The sequence below is a fragment of the Lithobates pipiens genome, unplaced genomic scaffold (genome assembly GCF_037356315.1).
Source record: "Lithobates pipiens isolate NorthernLeopardFrog02 unplaced genomic scaffold, aLitPip1_a1.2 Scaffold_3, whole genome shotgun sequence".
NCBI classification, from domain to species: domain Eukaryota; kingdom Metazoa; phylum Chordata; class Amphibia; order Anura; family Ranidae; genus Lithobates; species Lithobates pipiens.
Window position 1 is genome coordinate 123,359,410 of NW_027507790.1, and position 17,780 is coordinate 123,377,189.

Consider the following 17,780-nt stretch of genomic DNA (forward strand, 5'->3'; position numbering starts at 1 on the left):
CATCATCATCCCCCCTGTACCCCACTCTCAGCTGCCTACCACCCCAGGTCATCATCACCCCCCTGTACCCCACTGTCAGCTACCTACCACCCCACATCATCATCATCTCCCCTGTACCCCACTGTCAGCTGCCTACCACCCCACGTCATCATCATCTCCCCCTGTACCCCACTGTCAGCTGCCTACCACCCCACGTCATCATCATACCCCCTGCACCCCACTGTCAGCTGCCTACCACCCCATGTTATCACCCCCCTGCACCCCACTGTCAGCTGCCTACCACCCCACATCATCATAATCTCCCCCTGTACCCCACTGTCAGCTGCCTACCACCCCACATCATCATCCTCCCCCCCTGTACCCCACCCTCAGCTACCTACCACCCCACGTCATCATCATCATCCTCCCCTGTACCCCACTGTCAGCTGCCTACCACCCCCCATCATTCCTCCCTGTACCCCACTGTCAGCTGCCTACCACCCCACATCATCATCATCTCCCCCCTGTACCCCACTGTCAGCTGGCTACCACCCCACATCATCCCCCCTGTACCCCACTGTCAGCTGCCTACCACCCCACATCATCTCCCCCTGTACCCCACTGTCAGCTGCCTACCACCCCATGTTATCACCCCCCTGCACCCCACTGTCAGCTGCCTACCACCCCACATCATCATAATCTCCCCCTGTACCCCACTGTCAGCTGCCTACCACCCCACATCATCATCCTCCCCCCCTGTACCCCACCCTCAGCTACCTACCACCCCACGTCATTATCATCATCCTCCCCTGTACCCCACTGTCAGCTGCCTACCACCCCCCATCATTCCTCCCTGTACCCCACTGTCAGCTGCCTACCACCCCACATCATCATCATCTCCCCCCTGTACCCCACTGTCAGCTGGCTACCACCCCACATCATCATCATCCCCCTGTACCCCACTGTCAGCTGCCTACCACCCCACATCATCTCCCCCTGTACCCCACTGTCAGCTGCCTACCAGCCCACCACCATCATCATCCCCTCCCTGTACTCCACTGTCAGCTGCCTACCACCCCACGCCATCATCACCCCTCCCCCTGAAGCTCACTGTCAGCTGCCTACCACCCCACATCATCTCCTCCTGTACCCCACTGTCAGCTGTCAGCCCCACTGTCACCTGCCTACCACTCCACATCATCATCATCTCCCCTCCGTACCACACTGTCCCCTGTCATTATTCTCATCTTAATCCCTCCTGGTACTCCATTGCCATCTTCTTACCACCCCACCCCTCTGCCGTCATCATCCCCCCGTACCCCAACCCTGACATCCTACCACCCTGCCTCCTGTCATCATCATCATCCACATGTAACTCAAATCTAGCATTCACCACCCTACCCCTGTTATCATCCTTATCTTTATCCCCCATGTATCCCACCACTAGCATCCACCACCCTACCCCCATTATCATCATCATTATCTTCATCCCTTGTACCTCATTGTCAGCTGCCTACCACCCCACCTCATAAACATCCCCCCTGTACCCCACTGCTGACATCCTACCACCTCGCCTATTGTCATCAACATCCCCATTCCCCATCATCCCTGTACCCCACCTCTGGCATACTACCATCCTACCTCCTGTCATTATTATTTTCATTCCTCCTGTACCCCACCTCTGGCATCCTATCACCATACCCCCTATCATTATAGGGGAGATATGATCTCAGCCTCTCCCCAATACTATCACCCAAAACTACATCCTGTCATCCAACCAACTGTAATCTAACAGTTGCATCACACACCCTAATACTGCCCTGCCACCCAGTGAGAAAACAGTGAGTGATAATAATAAGCAGTAACCCATAGCAACCAATCAGTGAACAGTAATAATGTGCAGTAACCTCTAGCAACCCACCAGTGAGCGGTAATAATGTGCAGTAGCTTCTAGCAATGAGTAAGCGGTAATGGCATGCAGTAACCTCTAGCAACTAACGAGTAGGCTGTAATGATGTGCAGTAACCTCTATCAACCCATCGGTGAGCTGTAATAATGTGCAGTAGCTTCTAGCAACCAATCAGTAAGAAGTAATGATGTGCAGTGACCTCTAGCAACCAATCAGTGAACCTGGAGAAATCAGTGAGTGTGAACTAGATCTTTATGTTTACATTATTAAAGTTTTTTTTAGATAAGTCTATGTGTATTTGTTTTTTGGGATGTTGGGATGGGAAGCGAAATTGCTAGGGGTGGGGTCCAGGAAAATGTTTGAATTATTTTTCCCATTATGGGCGTGAGTGGGGCCTCATGTCTAAGATTTGCCTAAGGCCTCACAAAGCGTAGAGCCGCCTCTGCCTCAATGGTCAGGTTTGCGGCATTTACTATTGTGAGCTGTGTCGGCAGCTGCTGGTGTGCATACTTCAAAGTCTTGCAGGACACGGCTGCTAACAGGAAATGAGTTCCTGTTGTGGAAAAAGTACAGGAACTCCATTCCCATGCGTTCTCGCAGGACTTGAGCCCTGTTTAGCAGTGTGTCTATGGGAATGTTTGACTATTCTTTCAGAAGCACACTTGTGAGGTCAGGCACTGATGTGGCTCGCAGTCTCCACTCTAATTCATCCCAAAGGTGTTCTATTTGGTTGAGATCAGGACTATCAAATTGTGCAGGCCAGTCAAGTTCCTCCACCCCAAACTCACTAATCCATATCTTTATGGACCTTGCTTTGTGCACTAGTCCAAATCATTTGGTGGAGGGGAGATTATGGTGTGGGGTTGAGCTTGGCCCCTTAGTTCCAGTGAAGGGAACTCTTAAGGCATCAGCTTACCAAGACATTTTAAACAATTTCATGCTCTCAACTTTGTGGGAACAGTTTGCAGATGGCCCCTTCCTATTCCAACATGACTGCGCATTGGTGCACAAACAAGGTCCATAAAGACATGGATGATCAAGTTTGGGGTGGAGGACCTTGACTGACCTGCACAGTCTTGACATCAACACGATAGAATACCATTGGGATGAATTAGAGTGGAGACTGCGAGCCAGGCCTTCTGACCTTCCTGACCTCACAAATGCGCTCATGGAAGAATAGCCAAACATTCCCATAGACATACTCCCAAAACTTGTGGTCAGCCTTCCCAGAAGAGTTGAAGCTGTTATAGCTGCAAAGGGTGGGCCAATCCAATATTGAACCCAACAGACTAAGACTGGGGTGTTATTAAAGTATATGTGCTATAAGCACCTTAAAGACCACAACATACAGGGATATACAATGTAATACTGACATACATAAAAGCACACACACAGGTTGGACTTGATAGACTTGTGTCTTTTTTTAACCTCACCTACTATGTAACTATGTAAGCATCTATGGTGTTAGCCAGTCTTTTTAATATTGACATTCTTACACCTCCAGGAATAGGACTTTATTTTTTCTTAGCTGTTTATTTTAATCAGTTGCTTAATTATAGCCTATAACCATGGGGTTGGCGCTGTAGTGTATTGTGTTTTGTATCAGGAAGAGCTGAATATTTAAATATTAAAAAATGAATCTACATGGACATTAAACATGTTAAATTTTTATATGAAATTATAGTCATTGGGTTTATATGCGCTTTAAGCATCTCCCTGTAGTGGGGGGGGCTAAAGAGACTCTTTACACTCTAAAACAAATGAGCAAACAATTAGCATTTTCAGCACTCCTAGATTCATACTGTGAAAGAGTAACTTGGTTATATTTACCCAGCCAAATTATGTGACTTTAGAAGCTCTATAAATGGCTTTTGTTTAGAAAGGAATTCTGTTAAACTCCATAAAACAAATACAATCTATCCTTAGGCAAAAGAATTCATAAAACAAATGGGCCGACAAGATATACTGTTTGCTTTTTATCTATGGTATATATGTATGTATCAGTACAATTCACCCTTGCTTATGACACTCATCACTGGCTACAACCAAGTGTATCTTATAAAGCCAACATTTCATGTACTGCGGCTTTCAGGATTAAAAATGATCTGCTGTCATATAAAGCTTTTACATATTTCCCAATGGTTCCTGGGCCATTCTGCTAGTCGACTACGAGATATAAAAATGTATTTACAGTAATTATTCTAGCAGCCAGATAGTTTATGTTATTGTCATATACAGATAAGAAATTATGTGGCTCCCCTTTGCCACAGTACAAGTTTTGCAAAATCTGCTAAAATATAAAGAATGTAATATAGCCTTGTTGGCCTATGTATACAGTACAAAAGAGGTATATGCACGAACAGTGGTGGCTGATGCTCCATTTGTCGGGGGGAAGGCATCAGATGGACCTGATCACAGACCCCTTCTTCCCTCCCTGGCTTGAGAGGCCCCCGTCAGCCCTGCACTTACCCTGCGGAGTGAGTGAAGGGTGAGGAGTGGAGCATTGGCAAAGGAGCAGAGCGAGCTGTTCGCTGTACAGGTGCACAATGTACATTGCGGAGGTCGCTCTGCTCCTTTGTCTATGGATGGAATGAACAAAGCAGGCTAGGCTGCTATCTCCAGATGACACTGCCTTACCTGCAGACTCTGGGCTCTCCTCCTTTTCCATTCAGCTCTTCACCCCCGGTGCTTTGCTTGCTTTCCCCCATGTTTGAATCCAATGTCAGCGGCAGCTTCCCCCATCCATCTTCTTCATGTCCCCCCTCTGTCTTCTGCTCCCAGCCAATCAGGTCTTCTGTCTCCAGGCTAATGGGGTCTTAGGAGCTGCTTCCTGGTTGGCTGGGAGGAGAAACAGGAAGACATTAGCGAATATTAATTCACTAATGTCACACAACAGGGTGGGCTCAGGGCGAGTGCTCTGAGCACAGAGCCCACCCTTTTTTGAAGCCAATTAGAGCTTCAGGCTCTAATCATGTGCTAAAAAACAAAACAAAAGAAAAATACCTCTATTGAAACCCCTGCATGTATATTAAGGGCCAAAAGCAATGAATATTGTTAGCACAATATTCGTGCACAGTGGCACCCCCCTATGGACGGGCTGCCACTGTACACAAATATTGTGCTAACAAGAATATTTCTACCCATATCCACCAATCGGCATACAACTTTTATTTCTACTGTCCATTTACAAAAAAAAATAAGGATTTTTATTTGTTGCTATAAGCAACATTCAATTTTTTTATAAGCCTACTCTTCCTACATAAACCTCAGCTTAGTGAGAACTTAGTTTGTTAGCATCTTTCAGGCTGTAATATTTTATTATATCTTTTCATGTGACAACACTGAAGAGATTACACTTTGCTACAATGTAAAGTAGTGAGTGTACAGCTTGTATAATAATGTAAATTTGCTGTCCCCTAAAAATAACTCAACACACAGCCATTAATGTCTAAACCACTGGTAAAAAAGTGAGTACCCCCCTAAGTGAAAATGTCCAAATTGAGCCCATTTTGCCTCCCCAATGTCATGTGATTTGTTCGTGTTAAAGGGTCTCAGGTGTGAATGGGGAGCAGGTGTGTTAAATTTGGTGCTATCGCTCTCACTCTCTCATACTGGTCACTGGAAGTTCAAGATGGCACCTCATGGCAAAGAACTCTGAGGATCTGAAAAAAAGAATTGTTGCTCTACATAAAGATGGCCTAGGTTATAAGAAGACTGCCAAGACCCTAAAACTAAGCTGCAGCATGGTGCCAAGACCATTCAACGATTTAACAGAACAGGTTCCACTCAGAACAGGCCTCACCATGGTCGACCAAAGAAGTTGAGTGCACCTGTTCAGCGTCATATGCAGAGGTTTTCTTTGGGAAATAGACGTAAGAGTGCTGCCAGCATTGCTGCAGAGGTTGAAGGGGTGGGGGGTCAGCCTGTCAGTGCTCAGACCATACGCAGCACACTGCATCAAATTGGTCTGCATAGCTGTCGTCCCAGAAGTAAGCCTACTCTAAAAATTATGCACAAGAAAGCCTGCAAACAGTTTGCTGAAGAAATGCAGACTAAGGACATTGATTACTGGAACCATGTCCTGTGGTCCGATGAGACCAAGATAAACGTATTTTGTTCAGATGGTGTCAAGCGTGTGTGGCGGCAACCAGGTGAGGAGTACAAAGACAAGTGTGTCTTGTCTACAATCAAGCATGGTGGTGGGAGTGTCATGGTCTGGGGCTGCATGAGTGCTGCCGGCACTAGGGAGCTACAGTTCGTTGAGGGGACCATGAATGCCAACATGTACTGTGATATAATGAAGCAGAGCTAGATCCCCTTCCTTCGGAGATTGGGTCGCAGGGCAGTATTCCAACATATAACAACCCCAAATACACCTCCAAGATGACCACTGCCTTTCTAAAGAAGATCAGGGTAAAGGTGATAGACTGGCCAAGCATGTCTCCAGAACTAAACCCTATTGAGCATCTGTGGGGCATCCTCAAACGGAAGGTGGAGGAGCGCAAGGTCTCTAACATCCACCAGTTCCATGATGTAACCTGTGAAGCTCCGGTGAACTACATGCCCAAGAGGGTTAACGCAGTGCTGGAAAATAATGGTGGCCACACAAAATATTGAAACTTTGGGTCCAATTTGGACATTTTCACTTAGGGGTGTACTCACTTTTATTGCCAGTGGTTTAGACATTAATGGCTGTGTGTTGAGTTATTTTAAGGGGACAGCAAATTTACAGTGTTATACAAGCTGTACACTCACTACTTTACATTGTAGCAAAATGTCATTTCATCAGTGTTGTCACAGGAAAAGATGTAATAAAATATTTACATAAATGTGACGGGTGTACTCACTTTTGTGAGATACTGTATAGACAAAATACAAGTGTCTTCTGAATTAGGTCAACAATCTCATCTAGATAACGGAATGTGTGTTCTGCCTTTTCCTTCATCCAGGAGTCTTGGTATTTGCCTGTGGTTTGTATTTGGTTTCTGTGAAATGACTGTTACTGCATTTTAGAAAGCTGTCTGTACAAATGCGGTGAAACTATGTTTAAATGATGTGGTTATAACGGGTGTGTTAAGTTTGTTTAATTGTGATGAGTGTTCACATTGTTTAGGTTTTAATTTGCACCAGTTGGCCTCTCTCATATTTCAGAACTCCGTGGGAGCTGATGCAAGCCGACTGGCTGTTGGTTAGAAGTCATGGGACCCATTCTGTTCCTTGCATTATTGAACAGTTTTGGACCAACACACACACAAAAAAAAGACTACAGTTTGCAACAAAAAACTCTAGGTTTATGTGTAAATAAGGGATTATGCACCTTTACTGAAGACTTCAAGAGACCCTTTTGCCACACCATTCAAAGATCTTCCCAAAATGTCATGTGTGCATTTAACATATTTTATGCGTTTTTACCTGTAAAAGTTTACACTGTGTAGACATCTGAGATGCTGGAGAGCAATGATAGGTGCCGCCATCTTGAATGCGATGTCAGCAGCCCCACGAGACTAAAAGCTGTCACTCAAGTGACACTATAAACTCGTTCACACCATGTGTTGTGATCTGCATTAATCTGCACAGCTCGACATAGGCTTACTCTTGTTTTGCATGTACCCTGTTCATACCACAACATTGCCTTGAAGGGGGTAGCAGTGAGTTGTGTAAAAATGTAGATCTGTTGCACTCTTCCACAGCTCCCCTGAAGTCACAACTTCACTTTGGTGCACAGGAGTTTATGAAATTTAATTGGTAACATTTCAATAATATTTAAAAAAGGTAAAAAGTGCCTAACATTGTAACAATGCAAGACACCGCCCTTCACTGCCACTACACAGTGGACACCAGCCCACACGCTAAAACAGAATGTCTTAACCACTTGACCTCCAGTAGATTTACCCCCAAAGGCCAGGCCATTTTTTTTGATACGGCACTGCATTATTTTAACTGACAATTGTGCGGTCATGTGACGATGAACCCAAATAAAATGCATTCGCTTTTTTTTTTACACAAATAGAGCTTTCTTTTGGTGGTATTTAATCACCTCTGCGTTTTTTAATTTTTGAGCTATAAACAAAAAAAGCCTGACAATTTTGAAAAAACAAAACAAAAAAACGATATTTTTTACTATCTAGTATAAAACATATCCAATAATAAAAAAAATTATTTCTTCATAAGTTTAGGCCAATATGTATTATGCTACATATTTTTGGTAAAAAATCCCAATAAGCGTATATTGATTGTTTTTTATTTTTTATTACTAGTAATGGCGGTGATTCGCGGCTTTTAGGGGCACTGCGATATTGCAGCGGACATTCTGACACTAACTGACACTTTTGGGGAATCAGTGACACTAATACAGTGATTAGTGCTAAAAGTATGCACTGCCAATGTACTAATGACACTGGCTGGAAAGGGGTTAACATCAGCGGCGAGAAAAGGGTTAACCGTGTGCCTAAGCAGTGTTTATGTGAACTGTTTGAGTTTTGAGTAATCAGCTGTCATTGGGCTTCCCTGCTGACAGCTGAAGGAAAAAAAAACAAATTGCTGGCTAAAAAAAATGGTGAAAGGAAACAGCATGCCCCCTCCCCCCAGGTCCAATGGTGTGGGGCCCCCAAAATCCATACCAGACCTTTATCCAAGCATGCAGCCTGGCAGGTCAGGAAAGGGAGGGGACAAGCGAGCGCTCCCCCCTTCTGAACCATACCAGACCACATGCCCTCAACATGGGGGGTGGGAGCTCTGCGCCCCCCACCCCAAAGCACCTTGCCCCCATGTTGATGGGGACAAGGGCCTCTTCCCGACAACACTTGCCCAGTGGTTGTTGGAGTCTGCAGGCGGGGAGCTTATCGGAATCTGGAAGCCCCCTTTAAGAAAGGTGTCCCCCAGATCTAGCCCCCCCCCATGTGAATGGGTATTGGGTACATTGTACTCCTACCCATTCAGCCAAAAAAAGTAGTGTAGTGTAACAAAAGACAGTTTTTGACAAGTCCTTTATTAAAAATGTCTTCTTCCTCCTCCAGGCTTCTCTCGCTTCTTCCTCCGGTCTTCTTCTTCTCCCACTTCTTCTTTCTCCTGTCTTATTTCTTCCTCTGCCGCCGTCCCGCTGATCTGTCTGCGCTGATGTCAAGCATTTCTTAGATAATTTTGGGGCCTGGCCATGGGATGACGTCATCTGGAGGCCCCGCCACCTTGTGACGTCACCGCCCAGAGCATGATGTGTCCGCGACGTCGCGAAGGGTTGTGGCCTCCGGATGACATCATCCGATAGCCACGCCCCATAGTTATCTAAGAAATGCTTGACATCGGCACGGACAGATCAGAGGGACGCAGTATCGGGGACGGTTGTCTGGGGGAGCAGCTGCGGAGGAAGAAGAACAGGAGAAAGAAGAAGACCGGAAGAAGAAGCGGGAGAAGAAAAAGACTGGAGGAAGAAGGATAAGACCGGAAGAAGAAGAAGCTCTGAGCAGGAAGAAGACATTTTTAATAAAGGACTTGTCAAAAACTGTCTATTGCCCTTTGTCACACTAGACTACTTTTTTTGGTCTATGGGTAGGGGTACAATGTACCCGATACCCATTCACATGGGGGGGTGGGGTCTTCCAGATTCTGATAATCTCTCTGCCCACAGACCCCGACAACCACCGGGCAAGGGTTGTCAGGAAGAGGCCCTTGTCCCCATCAATATCGCAGAGCCGCCCCAAAGCACCCACCCCCCACGCTCGCTCATCACCTCCCTTCCCTGACCTGCTGGGCTGCATGCTCGGATAAGGGTCTGGTATGGATTTTGGGTGCCCCCATGCCATTTTTTTTTCATTTTGGCAAGGGAGGGTCCCCTCCAAAGCCATACTAGACCCAAGGGCCTGGTAGGAACCGGGGGGGGGGGGGGGGAGGAGAGGAGACCCACGCTGATTTTTTTTACAGTGAAAAAAACTGCAAATTGCGGCAAGATCATGGTAAAAAACATAGTACTTGGGTTTTGGATGTGGGGCCATTGAGGTCTATTAAATGAAAATGCTGCATTTTGCAGGAAAAAGGTCCCTAACCCTTTCCAAAAACGCAGAGGCACAAAAATGCATTGATGTGAACGTGTTCCATATGAACCCATGTTAAAAAATTTCCCTGCATTTCTGCAAAATGCAAATTACATCAAAAAACACATTAGTGTGAATGGAGCCTAACTGTTGCAAAGCTTCAATCATGTATTCTGCTGATCAAAGATGCGGCACGTAGAGGAATTAGAGCATTTACTCATTACTCATCAATCTGTATTATGCTGTCTGACTTTCTGGCTTGTATTGTGCAATTATATAAACTTCTGCTTTGTAATTTCAGCATTCACCCGTCCTCTGTCTCCTCTGCACATCTGCTTCAAACTTTTGGCTACATCCAAGCACTGGGTCAGCCCTCCCTGATAACAGCCAGCATGGCCTACATGTGCTTCTCATTTAACACACATTACTGTGGGCATTCTATGAAATTCCACTGAGCTTTTTTTTGTAAATCAAACAAAAATGAAATGCACTGGATGGCTGTAGGAAGGAGCCTCAACTTAAATGATAACAAGTTTAAGTGTATAGCCATAACTTTTTTAACGTTTATAATATTTTGGATGCAGTAGGGAAGGGATAAATCCAGTTATGGTTTTTGATTTATTTTTTTTGCTTTGTTGCTGCTGGGGAGATTTCCCTTCATTTCTTGTCCGGGACATGTAGACAACTGTAATTTTTTTTTTAAATGCATTAAAAACGCGCATTCAGAAACGCAACCAGCATGGATCTGGAGTGTGTTTTTGTTGCGTGAACTGACCTTAAAGTGGAGTTCCACCCAAAAATGGAACTGCCACTTTTCAGAATCCTCCCCCCCCTCTGGTGTCACATTTGGCACCTTTCCGACCACCCGCGGGTATCTACGCCACTTACCAAGCCTTCTCCTTCCCCCCTACTGTCTGGGAGACACACAGGTCCCAGAAGACAGCAGGGATCAGTGTCATTGCGCTTCGTGACTCGGGCATACGTGGTAGGGATTCCCTTACCGAAGATGGCAGCGCCTCCACCCGAGAGCCGAGGGATGGGCCACTTTCGGATGCCGACATCGCGGGTGCGCTGGACAGGTAAGTGCCCTTATTTTAAAAGTCAGCAGCTGCAGTATTTTTAGCTGCTAACTTTAAAAAAAAAAAGAACTCCGCTTAAATCTTCTCAAAGGAGATAAAAACATCAATAAAAACTTGATCCTTCCCTACTATACATACACTTCCAAGGCCTCTTCAGACTTATGCCTTGTGGTAATATTTTGTAAAATGCAAGAACATGTCACTGCGCATTATTACAAAGTACTTGGTAATGCGCAGTAACCCAACACAAAGGTACAGTAGGTGCCAACAATTCTGCACTGCAGAGCACCACAACCTATATGCCTTAAGTTGTGATGTGCTGCATTCAAGAAATGTTGCCAGTCTGATTTTTGGGTTTCTGCCATTAGTTGGCAACTGCAAGGGTCTAAAGGGGGTCTAGAGCAAACCTGTATTTTTCCCATGCGTGATGAGAGAGTCCTAAGGCCCCTTTCACACAGGCACCTCCATGAAGCGAAATCAGCTAGCTCTGCAGGGGATCTATCCGCTGTTCCCTGCTGAGCAGGCGGATGACAGGTCTGTGTCTGCTCCACTATGCAGAGTGGACACGGACACAATTCCACTCTCCTTTATGGAGCAATCGAGTGGGGGCAATTGCGTGTCTGTTTCCATCCAATGCCATCTGATCTGCCAGACAGATGGGGAATAGGACCATCGTTCGGATCGCCCATGTAAAAGGAGCCTTAGGTGTTAATTGTAATCCTCCCTTCCCTGCTGGCAGGTCAAACAAAGCAGTGTGGAAAATAAAGGAAGATGTGTGCAGCTTTGTAGGGGGCACAAATGGACCTGGTACCTTGCCCTGCATGGGTGAAGCACAGGTTCATTTCACATATAAATTGATTCAAATGTCTGCGGTACGAACATGAGTGAATATTTAATGCAGAATAGAAATGTACACCTGTATTTAAATCTGAACTCCAAGAGAAGGCAAGCAAATCTTGTCTAAATACAAGAGTAATGTGTATTCTTCCAAATTCTGTTGTATTTTGTGCAGGAACTTCCTATAGTAAAGCCTGGTCACTGGTGCTCCTATTCCTTGTGACTGGTCTTGTCTCAGTCCCCTCCTGTAGTTTTCTGCAGGCAGCATGTAGTGGGTGGAGCCTGTCAAGCCCCTCCCACATCTCTGCACAGGCTATATGCGGCACAGCGATGATTTCACTGCTATTTTAAAAGGTAATAACTGGGTTGCAAAGGCATTAAGTGCACACAAAGTGGATTTGCATCCTTTGTGGCTGTTAAGGAATTTACCGTATTTAAATTAAAAGGACTATATACAAGATTTTAGTAATGAGAACGGTATCATTAGCAGTAATCAGCATGGATTCATGAAGAATCGTTTTTGCCAAACCAATCTACTAACCTTCTATGAGGAGGTGAGTTGCCATCTAGATAATGGAAGGCCACTAGATGGGGTGTATCTGGATTTTGCAAAAGCATTTGACACAGTTCCCCATAAACTTTTCTGTACAAAATAAGGTCCGTTGGCATGGACCATAGGGTGAGTACATGGATTGAAAACTGGCTACAAGGGCGAGTTCAGAGAGTGGTGATAAATGGGGAGTACTCGGAATGGTCAGGGGTGGGTAGTGGGGTCCCCCAGGTTCTGTGTTGGGACCAATTCTATTTAATTTGTTCATAAATTACCTGGAGGATGGGGTAAAAAGTTCAATCTCTGTATTTGCAGACGACACTAAGCTAAGCAGGGTGATAACTTCTCTGCAGGATGTGGAAACCTTGCAAGAAGGTATGAACAAATAAATGGGGTGGATAACTACATGGCAAATGAGGTTCAATGTAGAAAAATGTAAAATAATGCATTTAGGTGGCAAAAATATGAATGCAATCTATACACTGGGGGGAGAACCTCTGGGGGAATCTAGGATGGAAAAAGACCTGGGGATCCTAGTAGATGATAGGCTCAGCAATGGCATGCAATGCCAAGCTGCTGCTAACAAAGCAAACAGAATATTGGCATGCATTAAAAAAGGGATTAACAACAGTGATAAAACGATATGTCTCCCGCTCCACAAGACTCTGGTCCAGCTGCACCTAGAGTATGCTGTCCAGTTCTGGGCACCAGTCCTCAGGAAGGATGTACTGGAAATGGAGCGAGTACAAAGAAGGGCAACAAAGCTGATAAAGGGTCTGGAGGATATTAGTTATGAGGAAAGGTTGCGAGCACTGAACTTATTCTCTCTGGAGAAGAGACGCTTGAGAGGGGATATGATTTGAATTTACAAATTCCGTACTGGTGACCCCACAATAGAGATAAAAAAAATTTGTGGAAGGGAGTTTAACAAGACACAAGGCCACTCACAAAAATTAGAAGAAAAGAGGTTTAACCTTAAACTACGTAGACGGTTCCTTACTGTAAGGAACCCTCTACGTAATTTAAGGTTAAACCTGTTTTTTGGTGGTATTTAATCACCACTGGGTTTTTTATTTTTTGCTAAACAACGAAAAAAGGCCAGAAAATTTTGGGAAAAAAACAAGTTCTTCATAGTTTGTTACAAAAACAGGTACTTTTTCTCCATCACTGATATGCCCTGATAAGGCTACACTGATGGGCACTGATAGTCTGCAACGATGGGCACTGATGAGGCGGCACTGGTGGGCACTAATGAGGAGGCACTGGTTGGTGGCACTGATAGGTGGCACTGACGGGCATAGGTAGGCACTGGTAGGCGGCACTAATGGGCACTGATTGACAGCACTGGTGGGTAGTGATTGGCAGAACTGATTGGCAGCACTGGTGGGCACTGATTAGCAGCACTGATGGGCACTGTTGAGACTGCACTGATAATCAGTGCCCTGATTATTCGTGTAGATGTTCTTTTCACAAGCCGGTTATCAGCGTGAGGAAAGCCAATAACTGACTTGTGTTTGCATCATGATCAGCTATCATTGGGCACAGCTGATCACTTGGTAAAGGTGTGATTGGCCCTTTACCACGATCTGTGATCAGCTGTGTCCGAACAACAGACAGCGTGGTCACAGGAGGACAACCATGGACGTACTCCCTGTAAAGTAAGTCCAGCAAGTGGTTAAAGCAGAAGTTCACCCAAAAGGGTAGTTCTGCTCTTCCTCCATCTCTCCCCCTCCTCTGACAACAGTGATGCCGCGTACACACGGCAGGACTTTTCAACAGCAAAGGTCAGACGGAACGAATCCGGCGGACAATTCGATCGTGTGTGGGTTCCATCGAACCTTTGCTGTCCAAAAATATGACGGACTTTAGAAATAGAACATGTTTTACATTTTTTTGATGGCACTCCGCCGGACCCAGTTCCTACTGAGAAGTCAGCTCGTGTGTATGCTAGTCCGCCGGACGAAAACCGACGCTAGGGCAGCTATTGGCTACTGGCTATGAAATTCCTTATTCTAGTCCGGTTGTACATCATCACGTTAGAATCCGTCGGACCTTGGTGTGATTGTGTGTGGCCAAGTCCATTTCATTTCAGTTCATTCGGAAAGTCCGTCGTAACTGCACCGAAAGTCCGTCGGAAAGACCGTTGGACCTAGTCCGTCGAAAAGTCCACTCGTGTGTACGCGGCATTTAGACCCTTTTCACACTGGGGCGTTTTTCAGGTGCTTTTGGACTAAAAATAGTGCCTGCAAAGTGCCTGAAAACCACCTCCCCTGCAGTCCCAGTGTGAGAGCCCGGGTGCTTCCACACTGGGGTGCTGTGCTGCCAGGACGTTAAAAAATGTCCTACAAGTAGCATCTTCGGGGCGCTGAAGGAGCGGTGTATCAGCAACAGTAATTTTAAAATTGTTCCTGCACTACTTTCATGCGACTTGAGTGCCATAGACTGCAATGAATGTTGTACATGCAACAGTTGTCCATTGTCATTAGTCAAAGTCAAAGCTGTATCCAAGTCATATGACTTTGGTGTAAATGGAGCCTAAATGCCATTTCACACAGGGGCGACCTGTCAGGCGACTTAGCCACCTGACAAGTCGCGCTCTATGCATTGCAATGGAACCGCTCTAATAGGAGCGACTCAAGTCGCTCCAACTTAGAAAAAGGTTCCTGTACTACTTTGGGGAGACTTTGGAGCAGCTTGCATTGACTTCTATACAGAAGTCATTTTTGCAAGCCACACTGAAGTCACGCTGCACGGGGTGGCTTCATAGTCGGACGGCTTTGAAGCTGCCCTTGTGTGAACCGACACTAAAGCCCCATATACAGTATTAGATTTTCTGAAGATTTTTGTCTTCAGATTTACCAAAACCATGTAGTAGAAGGGCCTGCCTGGTTGCATACAAATTGAAACTCTTAAGGTTTGACCTCATATTATATGGTTTTGGTAAATCTGAAGGCAAAAATCTGCAGAAAATCTAATAGTGTGTATGGGGCTTAAGGGTTAATTTATACCAGATGTACTCAGGGCCGGAGCTACCACTAGGCAAACTAGGCAACTGCCTAGGGTGCACTGCTGCCTTGGGCGCCCGGCCACTGGTGTTCCTACGCTCTTCTCTCTGCAGCAAGCAACTAAGTCTCAGCATAAGCAGGCAGCCGCTGCTCTGGGGGAGATTTACTAAAGCTGGAGAGTGCGGAATCTGGTGCGGCTGTACATGGTAGCCAATCAGCTTCTATCTTCAGCTTGTTTTCGGTTATACTTTCACAAAAAACCTGGAAGCTGATTTCTATGCAAGGCTGCACCAGATTCTGCACCCTCCACTTTTAGTAAATCAGCCTCATAGTGTCAGAGTCGCAGCGGCCGTAGATGACTGTGTCTGTGTCCCGTCTCCTGAATGAATGTAAACAATCAAACTTTCATTGATGGTCACTGGTTGGTGAGGCTGCATTTAATGGGCGCTGGTGAGGCTGCATTTGATGGAAGCTTCATTAAACAGGTGGGGTATACATGGGAAGGCCAAAGGGGGTGGGGTCAGGGGTGGAGCCAAGGGGGTTGACAAAATGAGGCTTCGCCTAGCATTGATGGGGAACCTTGGCACCCCAGAAGTTTTGGAACTACATTTCCCATGATGCTCAAGCACTCTACAGAGTAGTTGAGTATCATGGGAAATGTAGTTCCAAAACATCTGGGGTGCCAAGGTTCACTATCACTGTCCTAGGGTATCAAAAACCTTGCGTCGGGGCCCTGGATGTACTGGGTGTGTTTGTAAACACTTTGTTAACGCATGGCAGCCAAAAAAAAAAAAAAGGTTTCCTATGAATGCAGGTCATACCAGGGTTGTGTTGCATTTGCTCAGTGTTGAAAAAAGTATTATCTTTCAACACAACACATTCATATGTATGCAAATGCACATAAACATTTCATAAAGTGCTGCGCAAACTGTTGACACTATATAAATCCTCTATTATAATAATAATAATAATAAACACCACACACTTGTGTGAATAAAAATAAAATAAAATAGATCAGCGCAACTACATATAACTGAATGGTCAAATAAATCACTGATTGGTGCAAAAGGCAAATATGTGCAAACGAATGATGTGCGACAAATACTGTGCAAAAAAGCAATAAATTGTGCAATAATGCAAAAATCCTGTGGGAAATGCAAATGCTGTGCAAACCGCAATTATCCTACACAACAAATCACTAGTATTAGTGCAATTACTGCAATTACCTAGAGTCACTACATATTTAGCGCGAGGGACCTTCATTATTTAAACACCACGCACTGCAAGGCAAAATAGAAAAAAACAAAAACAATGTAAAATGCATGCCAAGGCATGCTAAAAAAAGGTGCCCAACATGCATGAGCCCCTTAGGACTGATTATCTGCTAGATTGTAGGTTCCCCAATGCCCCTTCTATGGTGGGTAGAAGTAGGAGTAGTATGCCGACTTACCTGTCCTGCTCCAGGTCCCTGTAGTGAGAGATGAAGAGTCCTGAGTAGTCATCGCTGAGGGTTCCTGTGTAGTCCAGGTGTAAGGAGTAGTTGCGCCCCTGTAGTAGCGCTGTGTCCAGGTGTAGGACCAGGTATTGGTGTCGGGAGGAGTACCAGAGCTTGGTGACGGGGATGTCCCCCTCGCTCTCCTCTATGGAGGTGATGAGTACCCGGGTGACATTGAGTTTGTAGCAGTGTAGTAGTATGGTGTCGGTGTCGGACACACAGCGGACGGTGATGGTGACCTGGCCAGACATGAGATACTTGCCTTCCCCGTCCGGCTCCATCCTCGGCCACAGTTCCAGGTCATAGTGGACGGGGTAGAGGTGAGGGGGTAGCCGGGGGTGGTCCCACATGCCGGGGGGTCCGGGGGGCTCTGTAGGGAAGGTGACGGAGAAGGGGGATTCGGTGATATTAGCGCTGATGGAAAGCTCGGGATCAGACTGTCCTCCTCTCTCGGATCCCATAGTCCGGCCATACAGAGCCGCCAGGACGATGAGAGCCAGGAGCAGAGCAGTCAGGAGCACAGCCAGGAGCACAGCCGAGGTCCTACTCAGGTAGAAGCCGGAGGAAGCCTTGGGTCCCATCATGACACACACTTCATCCGATCCTTGTATGTCTGCAGATATATACCCCGCCTGGGTGTGTCACTGGGTGCCAGAGGAGGGGGCACCCTCCATCACTGGGCACGACTCAGGACCAGAGGAGCACCCACCGACCGACCGACCGGCTGACTGCTGGAACTACAATCCCATGTACTCTACAACCAGCACATGGAGGAGGGGGCTCTCATCGCTCACTTCTGGACATTCTCCTTTGAAGTTCTCATACTTTTATTATACACAGCAGTCCGCACACTGACAGAGGCTGGGGTACTGCCAGGGGGCAGCGATCCGCTGATTTAA

At 46.0% G+C, this 17,780-nt stretch overlaps 1 protein-coding gene across 2 annotated transcripts in view; it reads right to left on the reverse strand.

The window, feature by feature from the left end:
* Positions 1-17,677, reverse strand: part of LVRN (laeverin) — a 231,051-nt gene extending 213,374 nt beyond the window's left edge. The window contains exon 1 of one of the 2 annotated variants that reach the window (XM_077462242.1): positions 16,837-17,677. In XM_077462242.1, the coding sequence (XP_077318368.1) occupies positions 16,837-17,465 (629 nt within the window). In that variant the 5' untranslated portion in view covers positions 17,466-17,677. The remainder of the gene's footprint in view (positions 1-16,836) is intronic. The other variant, XM_077462241.1, reaches the window with a different exon arrangement.
* Between the last annotated feature and the right edge of the window lie 103 nt (positions 17,678-17,780).